This window comes from Orbicella faveolata, unplaced genomic scaffold (assembly GCF_042242905.1).
Source record: "Orbicella faveolata isolate gen_17 unplaced genomic scaffold, um_ofav_v1 contig_36, whole genome shotgun sequence".
NCBI classification, from domain to species: Eukaryota; Metazoa; Cnidaria; class Anthozoa; order Scleractinia; family Merulinidae; genus Orbicella; species Orbicella faveolata.
In genome coordinates this window covers 5,920,742-5,935,000 of record NW_028301565.1, presented here as the reverse complement: position 1 = coordinate 5,935,000, position 14,259 = coordinate 5,920,742, and the positions used below count along the sequence as shown (strand labels likewise).

Sequence of the window (14,259 nt, the reverse complement as noted above, 5' to 3'; positions counted from 1 at the left end):
TGAAGCTCGCGTTCAGAAAAAACTAATTCAAATCTAATGGTAGGATATAGGGAATTTATAAAGTCAGTAAACTCATGCAGTATATATATATATATATATATATATATATATATATATATATATATATATATATATATATATATATATATATACTGGCTTCTTTCATATACAGTATATGTATATGTATAGTATATATGGCTTAGTTATATAGAAACTTATGTTGTAGGTCAAAATGAAATTCAGGTTAAAATGATTTTAACCTAGTTTGACTCTCAGTTTCCTTTGTCTTCTTAAGAGGCAAAGGAATTTCATTTTAACCTGAATTTCATTTTGACCTACAACACATACTGTACCTGCCAACCCTCACATCTTAGGGGCAAGTCTCTTGGGCCTACGTGGACCAATTTCTTACCCCTAGTGGGAAAATTTGAGATAATATAATGCAGCTGTATTTGACACATTCTGGAAAAATGTGTAAACTTGAACCAAGAAAAGAAAAGTTCTTATAACACACTTACCCCAGCTTTCTGAGAGTGCTTTCCATTCAACAAAAACTTTGGATTTCCAGCAAAGAGGACAGTCTCACAAGTTATACCCAAATTTTTGAGTAAATTTTACTGGCAATTTGCATTCCAAAATTTTGATTTAACTCCCAGAATTTCCCGATTTTTTGGTTGAATGGTTCCCATTTTGGAAATTCATCAATAATTTCTGAACTTTCTTGAAACGTAACAACATACCCATTTGCACCTGTTTCAAAAGTTTCAAAATACTTGCCTAAAATAACGTTTTCCTTTGCAGCAACTGTGTACAAAGTATTTGCAAAATTTGGAGAACTAACAAGATGCAGGCTTATTAGAGATGTTGGTAAGTGGTTTGAGAATTACAAATAACATTAAACTGTGAATTCACACTGTTGATCAATCAATTGTGTACTAAGATTTCTTAAAGGTCCCCCAATTTAATATAGTTAAATGAAATTTAACATAGTTAACGACTAGGAGCTAGTCTGGTCAGTAGCATTTTTATAGGCAGTTGTTAGTGTCTTGGCCGTCTGTGAGTGTTTGGTTAGCGTTTGGTGCAGTCTGTAGCGTTCGATATAGTTCTTTGAAATTTTACATAGTTTATGACGAGGAGTGAGTCTGGTCAGTAGCGTTTTTGTAGGCATTTGTTAGTGCCTTGGCCATCTGTTAGCATTTGTTTTAGCATTTGGTGTGTTCTGTAGTGTTTGCAACAGTCTTATGGTTGGAGAGCCCCGGGGCTGACATTGTCCAGCGGTATTTTTGGGTAGTACATGTGTTGTCGTCCCATGTGCTTGCAGTGTGTTCATCGCTCTGTTAGTTTGGCGTTGTGGATTGAATTATAGTTAAGCAGTTCTTGGCGTTCCCTCCCTATCCCCCCCCCCTCTTTTCAGCATTTTTTTTTTCCACCAATGCCATCTGGCTTGAGTGTGACAGGTGCCTGTTGGGGGCTTGGCACGGGGGGCTCATGGCTTGGTTGCGGGTTGGGCAGGCCAGTTGGGTGTTCTAGTGCCTTGGGGATGTGACTGCGGTTGCAGCCCCCGGGCTTCATAGGCACCTTCCTTCCACTAGTGACTTGGGCGTTAATGAGTTAAATGAGTCAGTGGATAACAGGTCACTTAGCCTATAATAAAATAGCACTTTGGTTAGCCTAAATTAATAAAATAGCATTTTGGTTATCCTATCTAGCCTGTCAGTAAGCTTGCTGTGCTAATAGCTCTTTGGTTAACCTCAATAGTACTGCAAGTGTAGTTAGCCTGAATAGCACTCAGGTTAGCCAGCAAAATGTTTGTGTTAGCCTGTTTCCAGTTTCTGTTCACTCTCAGTAATGGTTATGGTGACACAAGACATACTTGGAAGACTGATAGACTTATTTGGCTCATAGATGCGTTGATATCAGATTTTTTATTGTGAGGTATTTGAGTCTAGTAAATAACCTACCTCACCTCAAGTTTCCTGTTGTGGAAGTGTCTAACCAGTAAGTCCAAAGTGGGGGTTGTTCTAGCACTGTCAGGAACTCCGCATTTTAATTTGTAGCACTTTGTGTTGTGTTTAACAAAGTTACTTACTACAAGATTAAGACTTTCAGAATATTAATAAGAGAAAGCCGTCATTATTAAGACCTTGATATTTTTTTAAAATTAGATATTGTCATCCAGGTCCTTTGCAATGGTCAGACTATTATGTCTTTGTGTTCACTTCACTTTTTTTTTTCTTTTTATGACATACATGATTGTCAAGTATTGATAATAAAATTTCAATTCAAAACTTAGAGGCTACATAAAGTCTTAACATAGGACTACACATGAAGTACATTGCATATCTTAACAAAATGTCTCTAATATTGAGGCCACTAGATATTACATAATTTTTCCCGTATTTTTTAGTGACAGGGTTTTCAAAAGGCTATGCATTTGTAGAATACAGAAGTGAGAGAGATGCTAATTTAGCATGGAGGGTAAGTGAAATTGCAAGAAAAATTTATTCACCAATTAGTGACTTAAAAACACAGAAAAGAGTCATTATGTATCTTGATAGTAAAAGTTTCATTATGCTGATTGCAACTTCAGAAATAAACAATTAAAATCTCTGCAAAACACAGTCCAAATGTGAAATCCCAAACTAAGCTTGACATTTTGACCATTGTTGCTGGTCATCTTCAGAATACATTTAAGGCTCACTTGCAGTTGTGTTAAGCTCATGTTGTTTGGAGCTACCAACTGCTACTACTATTTACAGGTTAGGTGATCCCTTTCAGGTTTCTATTTTTACTCTTTTTTTTTCAGGAACTGCACAATCAAGAGATAGATGGCTGCACTATATTAGTAGAGTATGAAGCAGCAAGATCTCTGAAGGGCTGGGTCCCAAGACGACTGGGTAAAGATTTTGACATGTTGTAGGTGTTGTAGTATAAAGCTAAAAGTGCTTTGGTCAACTTAGCCTTGTCTCTTTTAAAGAGTTACCCCTTATTATTATTGCATTATCAAGTTTTTACGTGACTTTAAAAAAAGCTTTTTCTCAAAAAGTTATTACACTACCCAACGCCACTCTTAAAATTCCACTTGAAAGGTTTTTGGCCTTTAAGGCCATTCTCCCTGTAGGAATACTTTTTCCAATTATCCTCTGTGGTTTGGGTATGAATATTTTCTGGAATTGCGCAGTAAAGGAAACCATCTACCAGGAGAAAATATCTTGATGCACCCCACCTTTCAAACTTAGCCCTTTTCTGAGCAAAAAACTAAATGTAAGACCTTTATTTTTTTCGTGAATGAAAAGGTTGAAAAGTATCAATACAATTTTGCCATACTGTAGGAGGTGGATTTGGAGGAAAAAAGGAGTCCGGACAACTGAGGTTTGGAGGAAGAGATCGTCCTTTTTGGAGACCAATGTAAGAGACATTTAAAATTCATCTATCATAAACAATCTTTATAGTGTACCCAGCTGCTCACAGTTTATGCCCATTATTACAAGTAGTTACCAGTCCAGCCATGGTTAATCCCTAACAGTTTCAAATTGGCAAATGTGTAAAAAAAAAAACACCAAGGAAAAAAAGTATGTTTTTATAAGACGCAATTAATTTTTGTACACTATGCATCTTGTGAATGAGGTTGTGCCTTCATCTCAGGGAGTGATCAGCAGTTAATTTCTCATTATAACATACATCCATAATAAAGCATGCAGCTTGCAAGAATTGAGAAAGTGATCCCTAGTGAGAAATCATCTTGTTTTAAACTAAGTCTCCCCTCTGGTGCTGCAAGAAAGGTTTGAAGACCAGCCTGTTTTTGCATTAGCGCTTTCTTCTCAATCTTGCTGAATTTTTATGTCAACTTATTCTTATTTTCATTTTTTTCTTAGCCCAAAACAGCAAGATGGAAACCAAAAGAAATATTTGCGAGGTTCGCGAGATCACGAAGGTGCCCGTGCAGCACGTGACAATCCCCGTGACACTTATCGTGAGCGGAAAAGTGACAACGCTCGCGAGAATTACGCTCATCGCGAGCGTGACCGTGAACGTGAACGTGATCGAGATGGATCTCGTGAAAAACGTGAACGCGACAGGGAAAATTCACGAAGCAGTTCTTACTACCGTGAACGCGAAGGCGATACTGATGGGAAAAGAAAACGTGAGCGTGACGGTGAGAGATCGCGTGATCGTGGCGGAGAACGTTACAAAGACCGTGATCGTTTTGGAGATGGTGAGATATCGCGCAGTAAAGACAGACATCGTCATCGAGAGAAAAGAAAAGATACTAAAAAGACTAGCGACGAGAGAAAAGAAGCCTCTGATCTCAAATATGAGCAAGAAGAAGGAGAAGTGGAGTAGTCTTTTTCACAGACTCAGGGCAAGGAAAAGGTCAGCTCAATCAGTGAAATGAATCTAAAGTCAAGACCTTACAGCCGCCCGGTGAGCGCGATTTCCGTGGAATGGCAACGCAGGACCACTGTCTTGCTCTCAAGACGAGTCTTCTCACAGTTTTGATTGGCATATAATCGTACGAGAATTATGTCGAGAAACAAAGACGAGCAAAATGGACAACTAGCGCGAAGTTCTTGGGCCGTTGGTAGCTACTGATGCAGTTTACAGTTAGTGAAAAAAAAAATTGTCCTCTCAGTCTTGACACCTGCCCAGTTGAGTGGAGTGGAGAGACTTAAGGATTTTTTCGTATGAACCCTGTCAACGAGAATTCACTGTCCATGTGGTGCTTGAGCTACATGACGTAACTCATGTGGCAGCTCTTCAAGAGCAAACCTGTACAGTAAGCATAGCAAACAATGTTAGCTTATGTCCGTACGTGTTTGCAACGAGGCCTTAAGTTGACTATTGTTACTTACAGCAAGAAGTATGTCTGAAGGAAACCAATAAAAATTCGTTTCTTGGTAATCAGCGCTTTTTTGGTCTGATTGAAATAGTGTAATAATAGTGTAATTTATCGTTTATGCCGTACACCAAGTGTGGCGAATATCTCATTATTAAGAATGTAAGGTGTTTGTACGTTTTGCATGTTCCTCGATAAATCGGGTGATTATGTGGGAGTTGCAATGTTGCGTGCGAAAACCTTTTTTTTTTCTAAAAAATTAAAAGGTACAAACAATTTAAGTTCACGACGCAGTTAAGAGGAAAAAATATATATACATAAAAAAACTTGCTTAATACGAAAATAAAATCAAGAAACTCGCCCGATATGGGACTTGAACCCATGACCCTCAGATTAAAAGTCTGATGCTCTACCGACTGAGCTAACCGGGCTTGTTGGTATCTGATCGGTTAAAATAGAGCAACGATTTGGTATGGTGTTTTGGCACCAAAAAGCCTAAATAATGGAGGAGATGAGTCGATTGTTGCTTTCTTTCAACAAAGAACGGGAAGTATACATACCGGTAATTCAACAAAGGCAAAAAGGTGATGGGAACGAGCTTGACCGGTAATAAAGAAAGAAGCTATACGGAATTTTGGCAATTTCACACCGCGGCATATATCTTGCGCCACCAGCTTTATTTTGGATATGAACCATGCACTGAGAATCCTACATAATAAGTTATCATTGGTAGAATTACATAGTCTAGTATTCAAAGTGAAGAATGATCAATGTGTGGCTTCATAGCTCAGTTGGTATAGAGCATCGCACCGGTATCGCGGAGGTCACGGGTTCGAATCCCGTTGAAGCCCTGATTTTTTCAGGCTTCTTCTTTCCAGTTGCTTAAATTGGAAGATTTACTGCGATGATCATTCTTCACTTTCATCTACAACCGCAGTTCATATACGAATTATTTCATACAAACTTCACATCATAGTCTAGTCTTGTGCATCAATCGATCGAAGGCACTGGGATAGAGAGTGGTTGAGGAGAACGCATTTGTCTTCAACAGGGGCGAGATTCTCAGTTGAGCGAAACTGTTGGCGTTGATGTTTAGAAATGTCAACAATATTAACACGAAAACTGCTTAAATTTCCTTCATCAAAGTTTTGTTTACAATTAATAGACAAGTTCCGTCATCTGCCATCGGCCGTACCAGTCAACAATGACAAATGTTCCAAACAGTCCTTTCATTGCCGATAACTTTCGCATAAATAGGCCATTTTGCTAATGCAAATATTTCCTAGTTCCATTCCCTTGTGGGGCCAAGAAGTGATCACTCGCCCAAAAATGGCCTCACTAATTCATTAAATGGATCAAATTTTGCCCCCACAGGGGACTGGAGCTAAATAAGCCGGGAAAGATAGAAGGGAGGCGAGGGGCTAATTTATAACCGGTTTGAGGCTAATCGACAAAAATGGACCAAATTTGCCGAGGTTAAATAAAGCAGTATATTTTTACATTTAATTTGCCACAATACAGGACTCGCTTGGAGCATCAACCATTATCTATATGGCACACCACGAGAACTTACACGGATTGATAAACTAACCAAAACCGAAACAAAAAGTCGAAAAACGAATGCTTAAAATTGAAAAAATAAAGGAGACCGCAGCAGGCATCAAAACCGAAAAACCGAAAATCCTACTATTTGAAGCGCAAAAACCGAAAAACCAACCAAACAAACGACCAAACCGTAAAATCGAAAACCCGCCTTGCAGTTTTGGTCCTTTGGTTTCGAGACTTCAGAACAAGTCTAAAAATACAATTGCTAACACTCGAAACCTCACCTTTCCAAATTCGCCACGGTGCTTAGTCAGTGCTTGTATCATCTCTCTAGTAAGTGTTTCAATTGCCTCTTGACGCAGCACAATAGCGGTTCACGTTAATAGAAAATATTAATTGCTTCTTGAGATATTATCAGTGCAAATTTAGCGCAGAGAGAGTTTTCGTGACTTAAGGGAGTCTTCTTTACGATATTAAAAAAAAAAAAAAAAAACACAGGACAACAGACTTCAAATATTGCAAACTCTCTGATATTGTTTTTCTGTATCTTACTGAATGTCCAATATATGATGCCGAACCTGTGACTGTGCAGTAATTTAAATCGCGTAGCCTCGCTCCCAGGTTACTCAAGAACGAGGTTCCCAGATATGACCCATAAGTTCCAGGCTTTGGTCAAGTAAAAGCTAATAAACAACTGGACGGAAAGTTCCAAGTACTAGTGCGCACAATTTCCCATCGTGTAAAATGAACAGCAAGTTCCTGAATTATTATAATACTGACAATTCCGCTTACGTAACAACTATTTCGACAAATCAACAAATATTCTCCTTTTGTCATGGAAAAAAAATGTAAAAATATCACGCCCTGACGCGCATGCAAATGTGATATTACACTCAGCGAAATAACGAATGATCCTGTTAATTTGCTTCTAATTAAGTGCCTGCTACTTCCTCGTGGCCATTTACTTGAAAACGATATTTGTGGAGCAGCTGTTTATTGGTCTCTTGGGTGTTGAAAATACCATATAAGGCAAATTGTAAGTGCGCTTTTACGTCATAAGTGAGTATAATGTACCAAGTTTTGCGCAGCCGACAAAGTATTGAAAGAGTTCGAAGGTCTGTATACCACTGTACCTGGTGTAATGAGTCATGATAAATATTAGCTTGAGATCATCTTGATACAGAGATACCAGATGGTAAAGTTGGTTACCTCCGTATTATCACACCAGGGGTTAAGTAATTCACTCGATATTTGAAGTTTCGAAGACATTACAGCACGTGCCGTGTTTTCGTAATGCAGCACATTTTGATTTTTTATATACCTTTCCCAGGAACCGAACGCATTTTCATGCAAATAGGAGCATCGTTCTCGACAATGTTTGTATAAGGCTAAACTATACTCAAGGAGATTTCATTCGCTTCCGAAGTGACATGAGTGATTCGTCGGCTTTGTTTGTTAGCGGGTTATTTTGAAGATCAAGAAATGTTCCCACAATTGTGTCACCATCTGCTTACCTCATTGACGAGTAACGATACTGACAACTGACTCTTGGAAACTTCACTGATAAAATTATATTAAAGTTTCTTTGTTTAGCTTCAGGATATTTATAAAAAGTAACGCCCAATTATCGGGTTTTCTAAATTCTGCCTTTTGTGCAAATTCTTCCACAAAACAATCAAACCCACCATCGACTGTCAAACATAATTAATTTCTCGAGAAAGTATTTATATTCATTTTTTAAGAAGCTAAGAAATATATCATGAGCCATTATTTTATTTCCTTCGAGGAAAATTTTAGTAAATTTCGTCCCCTTTAGACAAAAAACAAGACTGTGCTAATATATGTAAACAATTAATGTCTCCAGCAATGATGGTGAAGTTTCTAATCCAATAAGCCTTTGTCGCCAAAGAGTTTTAAATTTTCATAGAAGCTGTGGTAAACAATCGCACGCCAGCCAACCAGGCAGATATGACCAATCAGCGAGTGTTATAGCCTGCTCAAGTGCCGGCTTCAAATATTTATTTGCCCGTGTGACATCATCACATTTCACAGGCCACTGAGCATGAGCAAACGTCACTTGCGCTTCGGGAACGAAGAATCCGCGGCTTGTCGAAGCGCGATTCTTTGTAATATACTGCCTAGAGTTTTTGTTTTAGCTGCCTGGGAGGTTAGACAAATTTCTTAGGGGTCCACCAATAATGACAAAATTGCTGCGAAAGAGGGAAGAGGATTGCAGTAGAACTTAATCGACAGCAGCTTCCCGTTCCATGATTCCACCGGGTAACACATTGCCAAGGAACGTATGATATTCCGACAAAATGACGACTGTCTTACCGGCATGGAAGTTAGAACTCATAGAAAAGAAAAAGAGGAAGGAACAGGACCATCGACAGAAGGTCGAGCAAGAGAAATCCCGCAAAGTATCTATTCCAGAATGGAAGCGGTCGCTGTTAGAGAAGAGGAAAGAGGCTGCGAGCGATTCGCCGGAAACCAAGGAACACGGTATGTCTGTCAACAGTGTTTTCGGACCAAGAATTATACGGAAGACATCCCAATTAAATTTACCGGTCGCGAATTCAAGCCAGAAACCTGCAGTTAGAGGCGATTACGAAGAAAGCAAAACAAACATATTACAAGATGTTAACACGGTTCGCGGTGGTTCTTTGTCTTCGAGCCCGGCGGATGCGAATAGTTGTGTTACCAAAGCTGTCGAAATTCCGACAGAAGTTGAACACAAATCAAACAAACTAAGCACTCGAAAAGAGATCGAAGATAACCGCGAAAGTTCTCGGCAATCAGACGTCGCGGCGCTGAGAGAGGAGTCGAACGTAGCCTTGGATATTCAGCAGTCGGAGACAAAGCTTGACAACAAACATAGCGCAAAGACACCATCAGTTTTTAGCTATCGACGAATGTTTGAACAATCGGAAACAGAAAGCAAGGAAACTAGTGAGCCGTGCATCATTAAAAACACACAAAGTAAAACTCAGGTAGAAAATCACAAGAGCACTACAGAAAGTACATTGCGCGCTGTGAGGAGCGAATCAAATCCATCTTCTTCACAATTGCAAATTTCGAACAAAAGTTCTGCAGGCAAAGCGCATTCAATTCACTCTGAGAAATCAACACGTTCGCACCCGGATTCGAACCAGCAAAATGTATTCACTCCAAAACCTACGTTTGCTCCCAAACCGTACAAAAGTTTCGTCACTACACCCCCTTGGCTCAAAAATACCTCACCAAAAAATATCACTTTCCAGATTGGCCGCAATTCTGTCCAAGAAGACGTTGTGGTAGCTAATGTAAACACCGAGGTGCAGAGTGCTCCAAAGAATTTTGACACCTCGGAAAAGAAAAGTTATGTAATAGAATCTGGCGCCAAGGAAATCATAACAAAAACTATTGAAAGTGACGACAAACAGAAAGTCAGTTTTAGTAATGGCAATGATCCAATACCAAGTGGTGATGTTTTACAGAAAGAAGAATCTGTGAAAAAAACTACAGAAGAAACAGTTCTACCATCAGAAAAAACAGTACAGAAATATTCAGTTATTAAGGAGACAGACTCTAAAGAGGAGCAGTTGACCTCAAAGTCTGACAAAGGTAGTGAGAGTCTGAAGTATATTGTGATAGATGGTAGAAACCAAGAAGAACCAACTTCTACCATTGAGAAAAACAAAACTTCAGTTAGTGCAACTTCAGACAGTGTTTCTCAAGTACCTAATGAAAGTACACAGCATGAGGAAGGGGAGAACATTCCCCATCCAAGTTCTATTGAATCATTGCGGAGTAAGTTTGGTTCCATTGGGGGTTATCGAAGGTGGACCTCTTCTGAAGAAAACATTTTTCTCAAAGGGAGCCAGGCTGAGCAAAGTGATCAGGTCGTTGTTATACGTAGATCTTCAGAGTTAAAGAGACCCCCTCCTCCTACAAAAAGATGGTCAGCAGACATTTTAAGTTTGACGTCGCACTCAACTGATAATAGTGAGACATCAAATTTGTCACCTACTAGTGAAACTAAGAACATTCCATCAACGGCCAACCAGCTCAAGAGACCCCCTCCTCCAGTGAAGAGATGGACAGCAGATGTTATAAATGTGATGCCACGACAAACTGATGACATGTCAGATTTGTCCCCAAGAAGTGACTCCGGTAAGAATTCAATGATCTCACCAAGCAACAGCCTTAGCAGAGGAAGGTCATCATCTCTGTGTGACATCAGAGAAGAGACAGGCCTAGACTACTTCCAGCACAAATCAAATGTTGCTCAGGGAATAGAACACCGCGTGAACAAGCTGATAAGAAAGATGTCTGTCTCAGAGACCCAGCTGAGTGTTGATGATGAAGAGTCAGATTCGACAAGTGATGATGACCCTCTTAGCGACCTAGACTTAAAACTAACAGCAAACAAAGAGAAAGATGTGCCTGCACCACCGCAAGATGTCCAACCAGTGTTTGCGAGGAAGCATAGTGTTTCAAGTGAAATTGAACACAGGGTGACAGAACTGTTTCATCGGCAATTATCTCAGCAGTCTGATGCAGATGCGGATGAATCAGAAGGAGAAAAATCATCAGAAAGTGATGCAAATATTACTGTTGTCCAGATAGTGGATGATGTTAAAGAGCCAAACCTGAAAACAGAGTCCTTGCCTGTGGTTAGTACCAAACTAGCAATTGACTTTGATTCTGCTCCTGTAAAAGACGATTGTAATGAGGAATCTGGTCACATTGTACCAGAGAGCAAGCCAGTAAGTGGGTCTGTTCATAAACTGTCAGCACTGTTCGGATCAAGTATCTTGAAACCCAAGAAGAAAGACAAAAGTGTGAATGAAGAAAAAACAAAAGACAAGGCCAGTAAGTCATCTAAGCTCCATTCTTCTGATAGATCAAACCAGAAGGGTTCATCTGGAGATGATGGTAAAAAGTCTACTCTGTTCAGCAAGTCTCAGAAGTCAGAGGGAAAATCTGCACAGAAGGACAAGCAACAGTCTAACACAAGCATTTTTCCTTGGCTGAGAAAAAACGACAAGAAGGAGAGCATAGGAGGAAATAAAACAAAAGAACTTCTGGACAAAAATCAAAAAAATAGTAGTTCAAGTTCTCCTAACGAAGGTACCGACACTGTGTCAATTGCTGCATTTGGCTTGCAACCAGTGCACAAGCCTGTTAAAGTGGAGCAAAGATTATTTGGCAATGTGAAGATAATAAGTAATGCTAGTCATGAGCAGACTCCACCAAAGGGAGTGTACCATAAAACCAAACCAAGTGTCCAGATTTTAGAGCCAGAAAAAGAGAAAATACCATCTAAGAAAGCAAATGAGTCCAAAACAGACAATAAAGGAACTGAATCTCAGGTCCCAGCCATTGTAACACAGTACTGGAATGGAAATGAGGAGAGTCGCAGTTCTGAAACAAGTGTGACTGAGTCAGTTCCAATAACATCAATCGATGAAGTGCCAGTATCTGCGATAGATATGCCTGAATCTGGTGACAATGATGTCACTGTTTCTGTGATTGATGTTCCTGCCTCTCCAGATAACCGCAGTGCAGGAAAGTTTGCATTTTTCAATGGCCACAAAGAAGACATACCAAATCCTGATGATGACAACGACGTGAGTGTGTCAGTTATTGACTTGCCGTCGCCAGGCAGCGAGAAGATAAGTGTCTTTCAAGATGGTTACTTAGAAGCTGATGAGTTATCAGATGGAAGTGATACTGATGAAGTTGAGGGAAGCTACAATTTTGCCACTGGAGAAATTACCCATGTAGTAAATGGTGACATTACTCAGGATGATGAGGACGATGAGGATGATGATGACGATGAAGATGAGGATGATGATTATGACGATGAGGATGTACCCATATCATACATAGGATCAGCCCCTCAATTTCCTGTCCCACACGTTGTCTTTGATTCAGAGCCTGTACAGTTGAAGTCATGTTTGAGCCCAAAGATAGAAAGAAAGAAGGTAAGATTCAAACCATGAAGTAAACTGACTGTGGGAAAACTGGTGTGCCGACCCTTTCACTCCCATATTTGAGTCAAACTTTGAGTCAGTTAATAGTGATGCGAAATTAAAAACTTCCAGTGAAACCTGAATACCTGAACATCCAGACAAAAACTATTAGGTAACATTGTTTTGCAAAATAGTATGTAATTGAATGGGCAACTCCTCAGTGGGGTGGCAGAAGTGGGAGTCATGTTTTGTACCCAGAAACATGATGAAAACAGAAAGGTAGTATTGTCTAGATTAAAATTAAATCGAAAACATTCTGTGAGGGTCATGTAGCCACCATTTTAAAGGAATTGATTTTTTTTATCCCAGGGTGTACTATTTTAGGTAGTCTTGCAGGCTTGTATGCAGTGAATAATTAATGTTAAGTTTTCAAATAATTCATAATATTAACAACAACTGGTTTGAACATTCCTTTGAATACAGATTAAGTTGTATAACATTTCGAAAACTAAAATTTGTGAAATGATACAAGACAAGTTGGGCTCAACTTGTATCAAGTTTAAGGATTTTGATTTCATGTTGCATTAATGACACTCTTATTAAAACACTTTCCTAATAAGTGAAATTATTTTTTATTGTTTAGGCTTTACATTGTGTAATGAAAGGTGTGCATTCTTGTAACAACTTTGAAAAGAGTAAACTGATGTGGAAATTTTATTGAGCTTAATTCAAGCATAAACACTATTCTGCAAGCTATTTCATGGCATGTGGTAAATGGTTTTGAGAACCATATTCAAAATTCTTCAATTCAAATGTTGAGTACCTGCTTTTCTTCAAGTAATATAAAATTAATGTAGTACTTTTTTGAATACAAATTTGTTTTGTGCTAATATTATGAAAGTAATTGGCTATAGAGCAATATTAATATTACATTTTATATGGATGTTGAAAATATAAATCCAAGAGAACCTTTTAGCACTAAATATCACAGATCACTTCAAATTTTAGAAAAATTTTAATGTATACTGACAAGCAATATTTTACAATTGCACTGACTGTGAATCTGCCAACAATCCTATTTAATGGGAGGCTGAATGGCTGGTTATTAAATTTTACATTTACAGAGCCATTGTGCCAAACTCAAGAACTTTCTAATCATAGAACTTCTTTTGCAAATTCAACTCTTGGACTGAAACCTCGTGCATCAGATGACTGAGTGATTTGCCCTAACGACTTGGCAGTCCCATGATGATCATAGTCAAAATCTAAAAATACCTAGATCTGAAAGAAACGTCTAAATTAGGGTAGTTTCTCTGCTTACAGTGAAAGAATAGGGCGTAACTTGAGAAATCTACGTGTATTTAATATGAGGGTTCATGAACACTCAAGTGGACTATAGATCAAGTCATCTGGGTTCAAGGCCTGTCCAGGGTCATTGTGTGTTGTGTTCATTTCAAGACACTCTACTCTCACAGAGCCTATTTAATAAGTGGGTACTGGTGAATTGTAGGGAAACCTGTCAGTAACACTCTCCTCTGCAGAGGCTCCCTATGGGAAATTGAATATTGAGCGGGAAGGCACATGGGGGACAATGGGAAGAGGGAAAGGGCGGTTTAAAAAAAGTTTTCAAAGAAGAAAAAGATTGTTGAAAGGTTTGCATTGCAATTGTAAAATTGCTTCCCCAGTCAACCTTCAACGGTCAACCTTCTGTTGTTTTGCCAGGTCACCTCAATACCTTTCTCTTATCTTTCCCCTTCATGGCATTCCCCACGCACTTCCTTTTTTCCCACTCCCCAACCTCCAAACTACCAGCCCATGGTCAAAGCAGCACGAAATAGGCCTAGACGATGTCAGTAACAAAATGCTGGGGGTAGAACATTGAACTAGGTTTGTGAAGACATTACCTTTTACAGTCAGTCA

The 14,259-nt window shown here is 39.1% G+C and overlaps 2 protein-coding genes and 1 non-coding gene across 3 annotated transcripts in view; 2 read left to right on the top strand and 1 right to left on the bottom strand.

The window, feature by feature from the left end:
* Positions 1-4,902, top strand: part of LOC110050760 (uncharacterized) — an 8,904-nt gene extending 4,002 nt beyond the window's left edge. Inside the window, exons 3-7 of the mRNA XM_020756719.2 lie at positions 802-867; positions 2,408-2,478; positions 2,807-2,897; positions 3,333-3,408; positions 3,876-4,902. Coding sequence (XP_020612378.2) covers positions 802-867; positions 2,408-2,478; positions 2,807-2,897; positions 3,333-3,408; positions 3,876-4,344 — 773 coding nt within the window. The 3' untranslated portion in view covers positions 4,345-4,902. The remainder of the gene's footprint in view (positions 1-801; positions 868-2,407; positions 2,479-2,806; positions 2,898-3,332; positions 3,409-3,875) is intronic.
* A 293-nt stretch (positions 4,903-5,195) lies between these two features.
* On the bottom strand, positions 5,196-5,268 carry Trnak-uuu (transfer RNA lysine (anticodon UUU)). Its single transcript has one exon. It is a non-coding gene; the product is annotated as a tRNA-Lys (tRNA).
* A 3,133-nt stretch (positions 5,269-8,401) lies between these two features.
* LOC110050778 (uncharacterized) overlaps positions 8,402-14,259 on the top strand; it is an 8,207-nt gene continuing 2,349 nt past the window's right edge. The window contains exon 1 of the mRNA XM_020756743.2: positions 8,402-12,351. Coding sequence (XP_020612402.2) covers positions 8,701-12,351 — 3,651 coding nt within the window. The 5' untranslated portion in view covers positions 8,402-8,700. The remainder of the gene's footprint in view (positions 12,352-14,259) is intronic.